Here is a 16,318-nt window from a genome sequence, read left to right on the forward strand (position 1 = left end):
TTCAAAATTACATACCTTGCACATTTTGTTTTTTTTTTTTTAGGATATGTGGCAAACATATCGATTTCTGGAATAAGAAGCTGCTCAAAAATTATAGTAACACAATTATCACTTAAAGAATACCTACTCTGTTTCTATTTTTAAAGATCTTGATTCCGAGTCAGGCAAAAGCATTTTTTTTTACTGTTACAGATACAAAAATAATTTTTAAATTCCTATTTTCACAGAATTATTAAACTTATCTGCAAATGTTGAGTACTGTACACTACCCATCTTGTTAATGCAAGACACAGCTGTTGCGTTATTTATTCCTAGCAAAATGTTACAATTCCTATATTCGTTGAAAAAGGATTTCAAGCCACTATATGCTGCTAGTAACTGAAGTACATTTATATGTAGTTGTTGTTCATGACTCCAAAAACCATGAGTTTTGTTATCAATGCAGCATACCCGCCATGCTAAAAGATATATGCATCGCAAAATATTTCAAGTACATAATTGGATTATTTTATATTTTGCTCACTAATTGGTATGTTATTTAACCACCAATTGTAATCATTTTTAAGTATTTAGGTATGGTCATTTTAGTGTTATAACTATTAGTTTAAGAAAGAGGCTACTTTTCTTTTGTATTTATTTATATATTGTTTTTTTTAGTATAATTTTCCATATTTAACTTCCATAAATGGACGAACTGTTACAAACTGACCGATTAAGGCTGCAAATGATCTTATTTTACATGTACTTTTATTTTTGATGTTCTGAATACTATTAGATTTTTTTTTTGTCAGCAGGTGCAAAATATATCAGGTTCGAATCAAACGTAAAACCAAGAAAAGTTATATTTTGTGGGGGTGAAAGTATACTTTTCTTTTTTTTTTTTTTTATTTATAGTAAATCCCAAGCAGAAAAAACAGAAAATGTTTAAACAATATTTTCTTTACATTTTAAATATGATTTTGAAATTGGTAAATGTTCCTCTAAAAAATTGACAAAAGTAAAGCCTCCTGTTATTAGATTATTTAGGGCTGGTTTTAAAGTTTTTGTAAATATAAAAGCCGAGATATTATTCAAACCAAACGGTAAACAGTTTAATTAATATAAAAAAGTTCTGTACTTAAATTTTAAATATTTTTTAGAATTTTAATGAACAGGAATAGCAAAATAGACAACTTTTAAATCTATTTTTGCCATAACCCTTGAAAATGAGCTTGAGGACTGACCTATTATAGTTTTCCAGCTTAAAATATGTGGCTTCTATAAAGCAATTCAATTGTTTTAAATTCAAAACAAAATCTCTGATTTCCGTCTTCTCAGGCACAAAAAACTACGAAAAATAAATTGTCCTTTTGTGTGTGAAGAAGGAGAAATAGTAATTTTTAATTACTTTTCAAGTAATTTTTTTTTTGTCATACGACCAGTTTGGGTCTATGAGAACTTTTGGTGCTCTCTCTTCAGAGGGCGTTGTTTTAAATAAAATATTAAAACCTTAGACCAAACTTAAAAATTTCTTATCTGAAGTAATCCCTTTCCATATTTTAATACAGTTAGCCATATTACCCTATTAATTTTTATTGACATTTAGTATGACATCCTGGTTGTTCTCATTTGCTTGTGGTACTGCTGTCTGTTCGATTGTTTGCATCTCGATGCTAGTAGAGGGTGATTTGAGTACTGACTTTGTCCAATTCTTGGTCTGCTCAAGGTTGGATTGAAGTTTAAACGCTGCTGATTAAAGTTGCTAGATTCTGAAAGAACTCTTGATGGATGCTGAGTGGAAACAGCAGCTTGGCTTTGTGGTATAGTCTTTGGATAAACAGTGGTCTTTTGTGGCTTCGTAATGACTTCGAGATGACTTAATAAAGCTGATTTTGTATCTTTGTTTAATATTTTTGACAAAACCAAACAAAAAATTATTATAAGTACACTTACTAACTTTGTAATATTAAGGTAGACGATAAAAATCAATGCAGAATGTGCAAAAAGTAGTTAAATATATTTTATTCTCTTCTAAACTTCTGGGCTACTATAAGTAACTCTGCGAAATAGGAGTAGCTCATAATAAAGATTTTCTGGGCTACTAAAAAAAGTACCCTCTTCTAGTTTTATTGTTTGAGGACAAACCAAACAAACATTTAATGTAAGCAGTAAACTTACTACCCTCGTAATATGAAATCTAGGCAAAATGTGCACAAAGTAGTTGAATAAATACATTTTATTGTATTCTAAACTTCTGGGCTACATTAAAGTACCTCGGAGAAATAGAAGCAGATAAAATAATCATAAAGATTGTCTGGGCTGCTAAAAAGTACCCTCTGCTGTAATTTTATTGTTTGAAGACAAACCAAACAAAAAGCTTGGTGTAATTAAACTTGCTTGTAATCTTAAATCGAAGTAGAATTTACAAAAGTAGTGAAATAAATATAATTCTATTGTATTCCAAACTGCTGGGCTACTGTAAAAATACCTCTGAGAAATAGAAGCAGATAAAATGATCATAAAGATTGTCTAGGCTACTAAAAAATACCTCTGCTCTAGTTTTATTGTTTGAACACAAAACCAAACAAATAATTTAGTGCAAGTAAACTTGCTTGTAACGTGAAATCGAAGTAAAATTTAGAAAAGCAGTTAAACTAATATATTTTGTTCTATTCTAAACTTCTGGACTGCTGTAGAGTACCTCTGAAAAATAGAGGCAGGTCAAATAATCATAAAGATATTTTAGGCTGCTTAAAAGCACCCCTGCTCTAATTTTATTGGTAAACCCTTTATTTTGTTCTATTTTAAACCTTTGGGCTATAATTTTATTTTTAAACCCCTAATAATGTAGTCTGTATTACTTTGGGCTACCTTAAGGTATCCTTATTGACACAAACAATATAAATTTTTGCATAATATCATGTCTGTCGGACATTTTGCTACAAAATAAACATTAATAGGAAAAACAGTGCAGTGTGGCAACATAGCGCCTGTTACATCTCTGTGTGTTTTGACAAATACTATTGACGTTTTGAGTATTTCGACTAGGGAAGAAGGCGAGATATAGTAACTATGACAACAGAGAAAATATATTGATAACAACAAAAAAGGACCCCAAGTTTGAATTTGGTTAAAATTGTCATTTCGTAAATATTAAATATTTATAGTTCGATCTATTCACACATAATTTAATTTATCTAACATAAAATGATTCAAAAATATCTTATAAATAACTTGGTCTTTTGGGATAAAACCCAAAAATATCATATAAATACCTTAACTCTACCAGTTTCTGTTGCAAATTTTCATATTTCCGCTTCTTTCGGGATACACAATTATTCTCTGATGACTTTTGTGGTATTTTAAACACTGTCTAATAATTTTTATAAAACTATTTGGAAAGCACTTGTGATCAGTACACGCACAGAAAAAAAAACAGTGTTGCGCGGACGTCACTTGTCAAGAAGCTTAATAATCTTCTTTTTCTTCTTCTGCTTCTTTAAACTGTGATCAGCGGCCCGAAAAGACCACTACCACTACCATAAGTACCAATGTTCGAAATGTTATGTGAAGGACAATTATAGTATTTCGAATGTTATTTGGTGCGAAATTCATATGCGGGATGTTAATTATTTGTAGACCAAAATAAATACAGAGAGAGTCTGTAATTTGAAATAAATTCAATATCTCAAATACTAATTGTTTTTTTGAAAATTGCTCAGACCCGTGGATTAGTATTTCAAATTTTCCTTTTTTACATACAATAATAATGTATATAGGGTGTCCCAATTTAGAGATATGACGTCATCGTTGATTTTCTTAAATGGCAACACTGTCATTTTGATAGGGTGTGTAAAGTTATACATCACTACAAAATATCAAATTTTTATTCTCTGCCATTTACAAGATAATAAAAAATAACAAAGTTATGTCTGTAATTTGGAATAAATTCAATAATTCAAATAATAATTGTTTTTTTGAAAAATGCTCAGACCCGTCGATTAGTATTTCAAATTATCATTTTTGACATACAATAATAATGTATACAGGGTGTCCCAATTTAGAGATAGACGGCATCGTTGATTTTTTTAAAATGGCAACACTAGCATTTTGATAGCTATTTTGACAGGGTGTGTAAAGTTATACATAACTTCAAAATTTCAAAATTTTTATTCCCTACCATTTATAAGATAATAAAAAATAACAGTTATGAAAAACAAGTAATCAAATAATAATGAAATTTAATTATTTCAATTAAGCAAATGCTCATAATATTGCCCACTGACCATTTGACAATAATTGAGGGCAACATTATGAGCATTTGCTTAATTGAAATAATTAAATTCAATTATTATTTGATTACTTATTTTTTATTACTTTGTTATTTTTTATTATCTTGTATATGGTAGGGAATAAAAATTTGAAATTTTGCAGTTATCTATAACTTTACACACTCTATCAAAATAGCTATCAAAATAATAGTGTTGCCATTTAAGAAAATCAACGATGACGTCAAATCTCTAAATTGGGACACCCTTTATACATTATTATTTTATGTCAAAAATGACAATTTGAAATACAAATCGACGGGTCTAAGCATTTTTCAAAAAAACAAATAGTATTTGAATAATTATTGAATTTATTCCAAATTACAGACATAACTTTGTTATTTTTTATTATCTTTTATATGGTAGGGAATAACAATTTGAAATTTTGCATTTATGTATAACTTTATACACCCAATCAAAATGGCTATCAAAATGACAGTGTTGCCATTTAAGAAAATCAACGATGACGTCATATCTCTAAATTGGAACACCCTGTATACATTATTATTGTATGTCAAAAAGGACAATTTAAAATACTAATCGACTGGTCTGAGCAATTTTCAAAAAAACAATTAGTATTTGAGATATTGAAATTATTCCAAATTACAGACTCTCTCTGTATATAAACCAGAATATAATATTTAAAACACAACCGCAAACGTTATAACCAAGTTAACATTTATTTTCGTCTGATAGCACACAGCCCTAAACTTCAACAGAATTGAATTGAATAGCTGAAACAGATCTAAACATACGATCTAAACACGTGCAAGTCATTAAAAATTCTGAGAAATAGTCAAATAAAGAAATATGTAAGTATCTCAAATCTATACCATCCCATTTATGAATTTTGCACCAAATAGGTACCTAATCATTGTTATATTTTGCTTTAATAATACATCAATAAGATAGGTATTCTAAAATCAGTCTCCTTTAACTGATTAATAAAAAGTCCCATTTTTGGTCTACGAATAATTAACATTCCGCATATGAATTTCGCACCAAATAACATTCGGAATACTATAATTGTTTTATTTTTATTTAATAAGACAGTAACAAGTATTTTAAAATCAATCTCCTTTTAAAAGACTCTAAAAAAACTTATCTTTTTCGGTGTACGATATTGTAACAATCCGTATATGAATTTGGGACCGACCAACATTCCGTATATGCATCTGGAACCTCGCCGCCTATTGGTTAAAATATTACCACGTGCTGCAACGAACCAATAGAAAACTCCTATGTTCCAAATACATATACGGAATGTTTAGATGCCTTCGGTACGGTGATGCACCCGTGTGCATCATGCTTGACTGTCCGCTCAGTACGGTGATGCACATGGGTGTATCATGAGTTTTCGTTCGCCATATACGGCGGGCCACCATCTGAATCATATTTCAGGTATTTTTGTTCCGTCCGAATTACCTTATTCAATTCTAAAAGTGGGGAAACCACGCCCAAAACTTGGTGATATTCAGAAGGTGATTAGATTTAGTTAATTTGATTGGTGATAAAGTAAGGTTGTTTGGATGTTTGACTGATGGGATTTTGTGAGAGGTGAAGTTACTGTGCTGCTGTTTACAACTTACCTTACTATCCCTTGCAAGATAATTCGGATGGAATTTTCCAGATTAGGAAACTGGGGCGATATCAAGCACAAAATAATCTGGGGAATTCCATCCGAATTATCTTATTTGTCTTTTTTAATAATTTTTGTTTAAAATAGCATTTTATGGATAAAATTTAATTTAACTTACATACTATGTAGAATAATAAATTTAATAAAAATAGTTTTATTTCTAAAATTAGTTTTATTATTCCATTAACTTTAATTAGTTTTAGTGTGATACTGTATTTTAACCGACCGCGCGAAGCCGCCCGGTAAGCGCTCGAATCCGTATATAGGAGCCGACTTGCCGAATGACGATCCGGCACGAAGGGGTTAAGGTTTCTACGTAATTATCATGCACTCATTGTTTCCGGCACGTAGCGTAGTCTCCGAAAAACCTGATTTTACAAAGAGGTGTCTGATACGATACGTTCCGGACAGTAAGAATTGTTCCTATTTAAAACCATTAAAATCAATATTTTTCGGAAACTAAACGCTACGTGCTGGAAACGATGAGTGCATGATAATATCGCTAGTTCGATGATAAAAAATAAAAGAAAAATGAACCAAAAATAAATATCAAAACTTTGAGTACCTAGCTCCTCTGTAAAAAATGTGATTTTGATTTGTGGCTCTTTTGTATTGAAGTAGCGATATGTATAAACCTTAAATATATCAAAACTTATATATACTGACGCATCCAAATCATCACAAGGTGTTGGTGCAGTCGTTCTCTTGCCAAACACATGCTTAAAATTGATGTAATTTTGAACCCATTTCTTCGTCATACATTGTAGAATTGTGTAAAATAATATAAGTACTTATCCATATAAAAGAGGCGAAACAGTCCTTCTCTCTCATAACTAAAGCTCGGATTTATAGGCAACAAAAATTGAAGAAAAAGGCGCCTATATAGGCAAAGATTTTTATTAAAAAAGGCAGGAATATTAACATTTAGGCAAAATATAGGCAATAAATGAATATAACTTATTATTTATTGTACAAAGTGAATTAACGTAATATTAACTTAACCCGTGGTGCTACCAGCACCCCATAACATATTTTTATCAAATATTTGGTATTTCAAGTTTGGTAACCGAGCTGTGCGTCATAGTAGCTTTCTATAATATTATATAGCATAGATGTGTTAGTGTTTGAAGTGGTTATTTAGTGTCATTCTGAACTTATAGCTATAAAGTCGAATTGGGGTGTCATCATCTGGCACTTTAAGTTTTAAATTTTTTTTTGTATCTTTGATAAACAGGTCAAATTTACATTTTTTATTGAAATAACTGATTTAAATTATTGATATAGACTCTACACTCACTAAATCTTAATTTTTTTAGATATTTTACTTGACTTCATTTATTACGACTTCATCATTCTCTTTGCCTTATCCCTATGCGGGGTCGGCTTCCCTAATTGCATTTCTCCACACAATTCTATCTTGGGCCATATCAATGTTAATCCCCTTTACCAACATGTCCTGCCTTATCGTCTCCCCCCAGGTCTTCTTTGGTCTTCCTCTCCTACTCCTTCCAGAAATCTGCACTTCAGCTATTCTTCGTATTGGGTGGTTAACGTCTCGACGTTGAACATGACCAAACCATCTTAACCTATGCTCTCTCATTTTGGCATCAATTGGTGCCACACCTAGACTTCCCCTAATATACTCATTTCTAATTTTATCCTTCTTTGTCACTCCACTCATCCATCTAAGCATTCTCATTTCCGCCACATGCATTCGCTGTTCCTCTTTCTTTTTCACTGCCCAACATTCAGTTCCGTACATCATAGCTGGTCTTATGGCTGTTTTATAGAATTTTCCCTTCAGCTTCATTGGAATTTTTCTGTCACACAACACACCACTCGCTTCTTTCCACTTCATCCATCCAGCCCTAATTCTACTGCATGCATCTCCATCTATTTCTCCATTACTCTGTAATACCGATCCTAGGTACTTAAAACTATTGCTTTTTACAATCATTTCACCATCCAAAGATACCATTTTATTTGTAGTAGCTCCATCTTTAAATGAACATTCCAAATACTCTGTTTTTGTCCTACTAAGTTTTAAACCTTTTTCCTCCAGAGCTTGTCTCCACTGTTCCAGTTTTTGTTCTAAGTCTCTTTCACTATTTCCTACTAACACGACATCATCAGCATACATTAAGCACCATGGAATGTTACCCTGTATTTTCGCTGTTATCTGGTCCAAAACTAATGAGAATAAATACGGACTAAGCACAGAACCTTGATGCAATCCTACTTTCACATGAAATTTATCAGTCTCTCCCACACCTGTCCTAACACTAGTCGTTACTCCCTCATACATATCCCTCACAATCTTTACATATTCACCAGGGACTCCTTTCTTATTGAGTGCCCACCACAGAATCTCTCGAGGAACTCTATCATATGCTTTCTCAAGATCAATGAATACCATATGAGCGTTTGTTTCTTTACTCCTGTATTTTTCCATCAACTGCCTTATAGTGAAAATTGCATCTGTTGTTGATCTACCCTGCATAAAGCCAAATTGATTCTCGGATATTTCGGTCTCTTCACGTATCCGTCTATCAATTACTCTTTCCCATATTTTCATGGTGTGGCTAAGCAGTTTTATAGCCCTGTAGTTTGTACATTGTTGTATATCTCCCTTGTTTTTGTAAACAGGTACCAGTATACTGCTTCTCCATTCGTCTGGCATTTGTCCAACTTCCATAATTCTATTAAATAGACCTGCTAGCCACCTTGTTCCTGTCTCTCCCAATGCTCTCCATACTTCCCCAGGAATATCATCTGGTCCTACCGCTTTTCCTTTCTTTATTTTTTGAAGCGCTTGAGCCACTTCCTCATTGGTTATTTTGGTGACCATTGCTGCTACTGTCTCCGTTGACTCTACAGGCTGTCTGTCAAATTCTTCATTTAATAAGCTGTCAAAGTACTTTCTCCATCTCTTTTTGACATCCCTTTCGTGAACTAGTATTTTATTATTTTCATCTCGGATACATCTAATCTGATTAAAATCTTTTGCTTTCTTTGCTCTCTGTTTGGCTATTTTATATATCTTCGTTTCGCCTTCCCTGGTATCAAGTTGATCGTATAGGTTTGAATACGCTTCTGCTTTAGCTTTTGCTACTGCTACTTTCGCTTCCTTTTTGGCGACCATATAGTTTTGAAGATCTATGTCCGATCTGGTTTCTTGCCACTTTTTATATAATTTTCTCTTCTCTTTTATTTTTCCTTGTACTTCATTTGACCACCACCAAGTCTCTTTATCTTCAAACTTCTTTCCTGACGTTTTCCCAAGTATTTCAATAGCCGTCTCTCTAATAATATTGGCCATTTTTCTCCAAATTGTGTTAGGGCTTCCTTTTATGTTCCAACATATTTTTTCTACTATTCTTTCCCTGAATAGACCTTCCTTCTCATCTTTTAGCATCCACCACTTGATTTTTTGTGGTCCTCTCCGATATTTTTGTTTAGTTTCGCTTTTTACTTCGATGTCCAGAACAAGCAGCTTATGTTGTTGGCTTACTGTCTCACTAACTATTACCTTGCAGTCCTTGCATTCACGTATGTCTTCTTTCCTTATCATGAAGTAGTCTATTTGGGATTGATGTTGTCCACTTTTGTAGGTAATAAGTTGAGTTTCTCTCTTTTTAAAGAATGTGTTAACAATCGCCATATCCAATGCTGTTGCTAATTCTAGCATGTCATCTCCAGCTTCATTTCTAGTTCCAAAGCCTAATCCCCCATGTATTGTTTCATATCCTGTCTTGGCTTGGCCCACATGTGCATTGAAATCACCTCCTATTATAACTTTCTCCTCCGCTGGAATATCACTCAGTATGTCTCCCAATTGATCATAGAAAGCTCTTCTTTCATTCTCACCCAGACCTGTTTGAGGAGCATACACACACACAACATTCAATACCTCTTTATCAATTACAAATTTCACTGACATCACTCTATCACTCGTTCTTACAACTTCTACTACGTTATCTTTCATTTCACTATCAGCAATTATACCAACTCCATTTCTAGTGTTACTACTCCCTACATACCACAATTTATATCCATCACCTAGTTCTTTCGCCCTTTGTCCTTTCCACCTAGTTTCTTGAATACAAGCAATTTGAACTCTTCTTCGTTTGAGCGCATCCACTAACTCCAGACTCTTACCTGTAAGACTACCAAGATTCCAAGACCCTATCCTGATTTTTCTAACCTGTAATGGTGTTCCCCCTGAGATAGTCCTCACCCGGAGATCCGAATGGAGGCTCATTTTACTTCCGGAACATTTTACCTCAGGAGATGCCATCATTTCAGTATAAGTTTTTATTTCGTTTGGAGAAGGTCTTTTCATTATTATGGCCTGAAAAGATTTTTGGATATTTGATGCCTGAATGCCTTTTCTATCAGCACCATACCCTGCCCTGTCCTGCACGTTTAGCCAATACACCACCAATGCAACCAAAGTGCAGTATTACCCCACACCCGCCTGCATTTTTCTGTATAGGCCAGGATCCCTACTGTAAGGACTGCCCTATAAGCCAATGTATTGTTGCCCGTATCCCGCCACTAGGAGGCACGTACTTCATTCGGGATACTTCATTCGGGGTACTTCATTCATTTATTACGACTTGGTACTTGCTAATTTGTTTATAACACCTTTTTCATTTTATTTTTTAACTTTTATAACATATTAGTGGCTAATAAGTTAATAAAACACCTTTTTTTATATTCTTGTGTTACTCGACACATTATTTTATTTTTTAAACAAGTAGATCACATAAAATTTTTAAGGGGTGCTGTCAGCACCCCACGTGGCAGTTGGCGCCTTGCAAACCACGTGGCAGGTGCCGGGTTAAGGCAGGTATATTTACACATTAGTATAAATAAACTAGTAACTAAATATCTGTTAATTAATAATTAAACATTGTAACCACTTAAAATTTTATAATTAATAGAAACAACTAAATGTTTTTCAATATTTTCGGTCTTGAAACTATGTCTTCGATCACTTAAAATTAATTTGTATACATTGAAAACGAACGTTCGACATCGACAGATGTAATTGGAGCATATTTCAGAGAGGATAATAAATCTGGCATAATTTATACAAAATTCCTCGGAAAATGTCCCATTCAAAACTTTAGTAACATTAGATAAAAACGAAAAACCTTCATTCTTGTCGAAAATATATTTCATTTTTTTTTAAATTAATTGACCGTTACTTCCAGGTGCCGATTTAATTTTCGTCTTTAAATTATCTATCAATTTTACTGACTCACATAAATGTATCTCTTGTTTTTCTAATAAGGTAGTTGTGGTAACTATTAATTTATAATAATTGTCATTGATATAAGCGAGTTCCTGTTTCAATTTGGGATTTTTTAATATTTTTTTTGCTTCTCGAATGGCTTCGGAAATATCATCATCAAATTCTGACATAACTAATTCTATTTCATTGCAGTGTTCAAAGTAAAAAAAACTGCTTCGAGCCAGGTTCCCCACCTTGTAATTACTGGTTTAGGTGGCAAAGGGACACCGGGAAGTCTTTCTTTGTATATTTGCACCCTCAACGGAGCCTTTACAAAAACTTTTTTCAAAAAATTTATAAAATTATTTACCAACGGAAACAGATTTCTTATTTCTTCAGCAATTCTATTTACCCCGTGGGCTACACAAGTGCAATGAATTAAATTAGGTTAAAAATCATTATATTTAATTTCGATTCAGAGATCATTACCATCTTTCTATGGACCATCTCGAACTCTTTTGTTTTGTTTCCGTCAGGAAAGCATATGCAATGATGCTTAGAGCATCATTGCATATGCTTTCCTGACGAGAACAAAAGAGTTCGAAATGGTCCATAGAAAGATGGTAATGATCTCTGAATCGAAATTAAATATAATGCCTTGTATCTACCCACGGTTTTACTCACGTATCGAGTACTAGGAAGCAGATTTCTTGATCTTTACCACGGTGAATTGATATGTTGATCTTTACCTCGGTGAATTGATATGTTGTGGAGTGCAACTATGTAAACTCCCCATGTCTCTACATTCATCACCCTTTTCCTTGCAATTTTTAGAAGGATAGGGAATAGGTATAAGAGAGAATCTGCTTCCGAACCAAGAAATCCAAAGATTTTATTATTTTTAAACATTTATTTGTTTAAAGATGCAGTCTTTTGGGTTTCGACAGTTAGGTTAAAAATCTTTAAATTAACAGCAGCTTTTAACATATATGCCGCAGCATCTGAAAGCATTAAAACTATTTTATTCACTGGTATAGGGTTGGGTAAAAAGAGGTTTGTTAAACTATCTTGTATAAATGGACTTATTGTTAAATTGTTTGTTTTTTCCAATTCTTTAACGGCAACTAAATAAGGTTTTGTCGCAAAGTTTTCGTTCAAAATTCCAATCATTAAATTAGCTATATACCTGCCGCATACATCTGTAGTTTCATCCACGATAATATACAAAAAATTGCCCTCTAACTCCCGCTTAATTTTTGAAATAAATTCCACATAACATTTTTCCACAGTATGTTTTCTCAATGTACTCTCGTCCGGTAGGGATTTATTAAGATATTTTTCGAAAAAGCATTTGAAACTAGGGTTATTAACTTTATATAGAGGAATGTTGGATGCAATCATCATCTGGCATAAATCAAATTTAAATGCGTCTTCCTCCTTTTTTTTTGAACTGCTTAAACTATCCCGCAGAGATATTTGGGCTAACTTAGAGGAATTTAATTTTTCCAAATTACGTTTATGAAGTGGGTTTCCACAATGCTGGTCAATAAAGTACATTTTTCTACTTGAAATCTGAGAATTTAAAAAAAAAATTAGAATTCTAAAACCGCTTTAGAATTTAGTTATGTTGTGGGACGGGAAAAAAAGAAAAAAAAATAAAACTTACCGATTTGCCGCATGGTTTACAAAATGCTCCATCTCCTTCTAGAGAAAGTTCCGAATAAGGTGCGATCCATAGCCTTAATTTAGATGTCATCTTTTCACACAAATGTGTAAAACGTTTTAAAACGTGTTCTTTGCTTTTCGGTATACGCAACAAAACTAAACTAGGATATAGCAATTGGTGACTAAACTCTGATACAGTAACCGACTGTACAACTGATAATAAACTAATAAAGCTTAGGGATTTCCAAATAGTTAACCCTCAAGTCTCGATCAGGTACATTTTCCTAGAAATCTGTTATATAAACAAACCATTGATATTTTATTATTGACCCAAAATTTTATTATAGAATGGTTTAGTAATAGAATAATATCATGGGTAGTACCATGAAATTTTAAAAATGGCACAAATAGGCGGAATTTACGAAAAAAGGCAAAAAGTGCAAAAAACAATTATAATAGGCAAAATAGGCAAAAAAGGCATTTTGCCTCTAATCCGAGCTTTACTCATAACTAACGATACACTAAGCCCTCTTCACACTATGAAACATTGATATGCCAATAATCAAGTTGCCTTATTATAAATCAATTGAGGTGCTCATAGCGACAGTGGCCTAACCCACGATCCACAATTTTATCAAAATGCTTGTATTACATTAAAGTTATCACTTATTTAAGTATTTTGAGATGCAGAAGGGCTCAAGCAACAGGCCACTGTTGCTCTGAGCGCCTCAATTTAGAAATTTTGTCCCATCTCATTACGGTATAAAAAGAAACAAAGAAGCCTATCAACTGACACGCTCAACCAACATCGAACAGACTACACCTAGTGATAATAACACGATTGCGACATGAAGCTGCAAGAAAAAAGCATAACATACCAATGAAAAAAAGTCAAGCCTCAGAGAAAACATGAATGTTAAAAATACAACACGTTATTTATTTTTAGAAGGCACTGGTTTATACAAGTTATTGTAACATTGTGTTATACTTCGTCACTGATGACCCCTATGGTTGCAGCGAACACTTATGTAAATAAAAAAAATATCTGTAAAACAACATATTATTATGCATAATTATTATAAAATATTATATCCTTAGTAATCTGAGAAATTTTATTAGCATAACAAAAGGTTATTTCACAAAATAAATTATGTGGCAATAATAAACTTCCACTTATTTTTCTCTTTTAATAGTCTATTAATATTACAAACGTCTATTGAATAAAAAAGTAAAATCGATAGCGTATCAATTCATTGAATGTAGACTGTCAGAGCAACAACCATAAATCACAATAAAGTTCGACATCGCATCGGCAGCTAAGCAAGTTACCCTCTAATTGATTTTTCATAATAGTCGAAGGGGCAACTCTACCCTTATTTACTTTTAAAAATATATATGCACATACATGTTTAATGAACATCGGGAAAATAATTTATGCCTGCATATGTTATAATTAGATAATAATATGCAGTTCTAAGTATGTAGTTGTTTTCACCCATTTTGAAAAATGTGAAAACCTTGAATTTTCTTTTATTTCTTATCCGTCCATCCATGAATGCCTAGGGGACTTTTTAAACAAAACTTCTCCCTCATTATACTAGGTAGAATGAAAAATTAGGTATCGATTGAAAGCTTATAATTCAAGGATAGTACCAAAGGTGAGAAATTTGACATAAGATATTTTCGGTTTTAGAGTTGACACCAAAATTACTGCTTTCAGGTCGCTGACATAGTACAAGCGATATATTATTCGACGCGCCTTAGCAAGACCAGAAAACATAATTATATACTTCAGGTTATTATATCATTTCAGGTTAAAAAGGTATAATCGGAAGTGCCACATTATAGTCGCAGAAATAGTAAATGTAATACATATGTCAATCTACGCGTATTGAAAAGTCGAGCTCGAATATTTAGTTACGGTTTTGATGTCACTTCAGGTTAAAAAGTTATGACCGGAAGTTTGTCAAGAATGCTCAAAATTAGTGAAATCATATATCAAGTTAACCATTGTTCCAAAATATGCATTTTTGTCATAATATATGGATATTGGTTCCGTTTATTAGATTTGCGATATTTCTTTGAGCTTTCTATGTTCTCATAAATTTTGTTAATCTGGTCAACCGTCTGATATTATCATTGTTATTAAAACGAAAATACAGAAAGTGGGGGTGGATAGGTCACACACTCCGAAAAGATAGTTCCATTATTGCAAAAAATGCCCTAGAGTGGAATCCCCAAGGAAAGAGAAAAAGAGGTCGCCCAGCACAAACTTAGAGAAGATCCATCATGGACGAGATAAGAAGTCAAGGAAAGTCTTGGAATGAGGTGAAGGCCCTAGCGCAAAATAGAACCCGATGGCGCGTTTTCACTGAAGCTCTGAAATGAACAGAACAAACTCCGAATATTCAGCAAGAATACTTATTTCTGAAATCACACATGCGCTGAAAGAAATGAAATCAGGTAAAGCACCTGGCTTTGATGGTATCCATCCAGAGTTCTTGATACACAGTGGTGCATACACGAAACAGTGGCTTGCAATGTTCTTTAATGATATACTTCAGTCAGGTAACATTCCTTTCTCACTTAAGCGAACAAAGATAATTGCCATTCCGAAAAACCGGGCAAATCAAACGATAAGCCAGAAAACTACCGCCCCATAGCTCTACTCAGCATGGTATATAAACTATTAGAAAAGCTTCTCCTCAACAGAATTAGTCACAGGATACTAGAAAGTCCCCATTGAACAAGCTGGCTTCCGCTCTCATCGAAGCTGTACGGACCAAGTGCTGTCATTAACAACTTTTATAGAAGCTAGTTTTCAAAAGAAACAAAAGACAGCAACAGTATTTATAGATCTAACAGCAGCATATGATACTGTTTGGAGACAGGGATTAATATATAAACTGGCCCGCATTATCCCCTGCAGAAAGATAATTAACCTCATTGACAACATGCTGACCAACAGAGCCTTCCAGGTTATAATGGGAAAGGAGACGAGTAGACAGATGAAACTTAACAATGGTCTTCCACAGGGTTCTGTCCTTGCCCCTTTACTTTTCAGCCTCTATATTGCTGACATGCCTGAAACCGAATCTCGGAAGTTTGGATATGCTGACGACTGGACCCTTGCAACAAGCCACCAATCTTTAGAAACTACAGAAATCACTCTCACGAATGACTTATCCATCCTCAGCAAATACCTTAAGAAATGGAGACTACAGCCAAGTACTACAAAAACTGAAGTATCAGCTTTTCATCTAAACAACAAGTTGGCAAACAGAGAATTGCGAGTGTATTTTAATAACAAGCTGTTAAAACACAATAAATACCCGAAATACCTTGGGGTTACTCTAGACAGAACGCTCACATTCAGAGAACATCTGACGAAAACAGCAGCAAAATTGAAAACACGCAACAATATAATACAGAAACTCTGCGGCACTACATGGGGGTCCACAGCATCAA

General features: G+C 33.3%; 1 protein-coding gene across 1 annotated transcript; it reads right to left on the reverse strand.

Annotated features, from left to right (window-relative positions):
- Nucleotides 1–7,297: 7,297 nt before the first annotated feature.
- Nucleotides 7,298–8,071, reverse strand: LOC126888217 (uncharacterized). Its single transcript, XM_050656273.1, has one exon. It carries the CDS (start codon nucleotides 7,922–7,924, stop codon nucleotides 7,316–7,318), a length of 609 nt encoding a protein of 202 aa, XP_050512230.1. The 5' UTR covers nucleotides 7,925–8,071; the 3' UTR covers nucleotides 7,298–7,315.
- Between the last annotated feature and the right edge of the window lie 8,247 nt (nucleotides 8,072–16,318).

Source organism: Diabrotica virgifera, chromosome 7 (genome assembly GCF_917563875.1).
Source record: "Diabrotica virgifera virgifera chromosome 7, PGI_DIABVI_V3a".
NCBI classification, from domain to species: domain Eukaryota; kingdom Metazoa; phylum Arthropoda; class Insecta; order Coleoptera; family Chrysomelidae; genus Diabrotica; species Diabrotica virgifera.

Coding starts and splice junctions, on each gene's coding strand:
- LOC126888217 (XM_050656273.1), bottom strand. CDS start 7,924: ATGGTATCTTTGGATGGTGAAATGATTGTAAAAAGCAATAGTTTTAAG.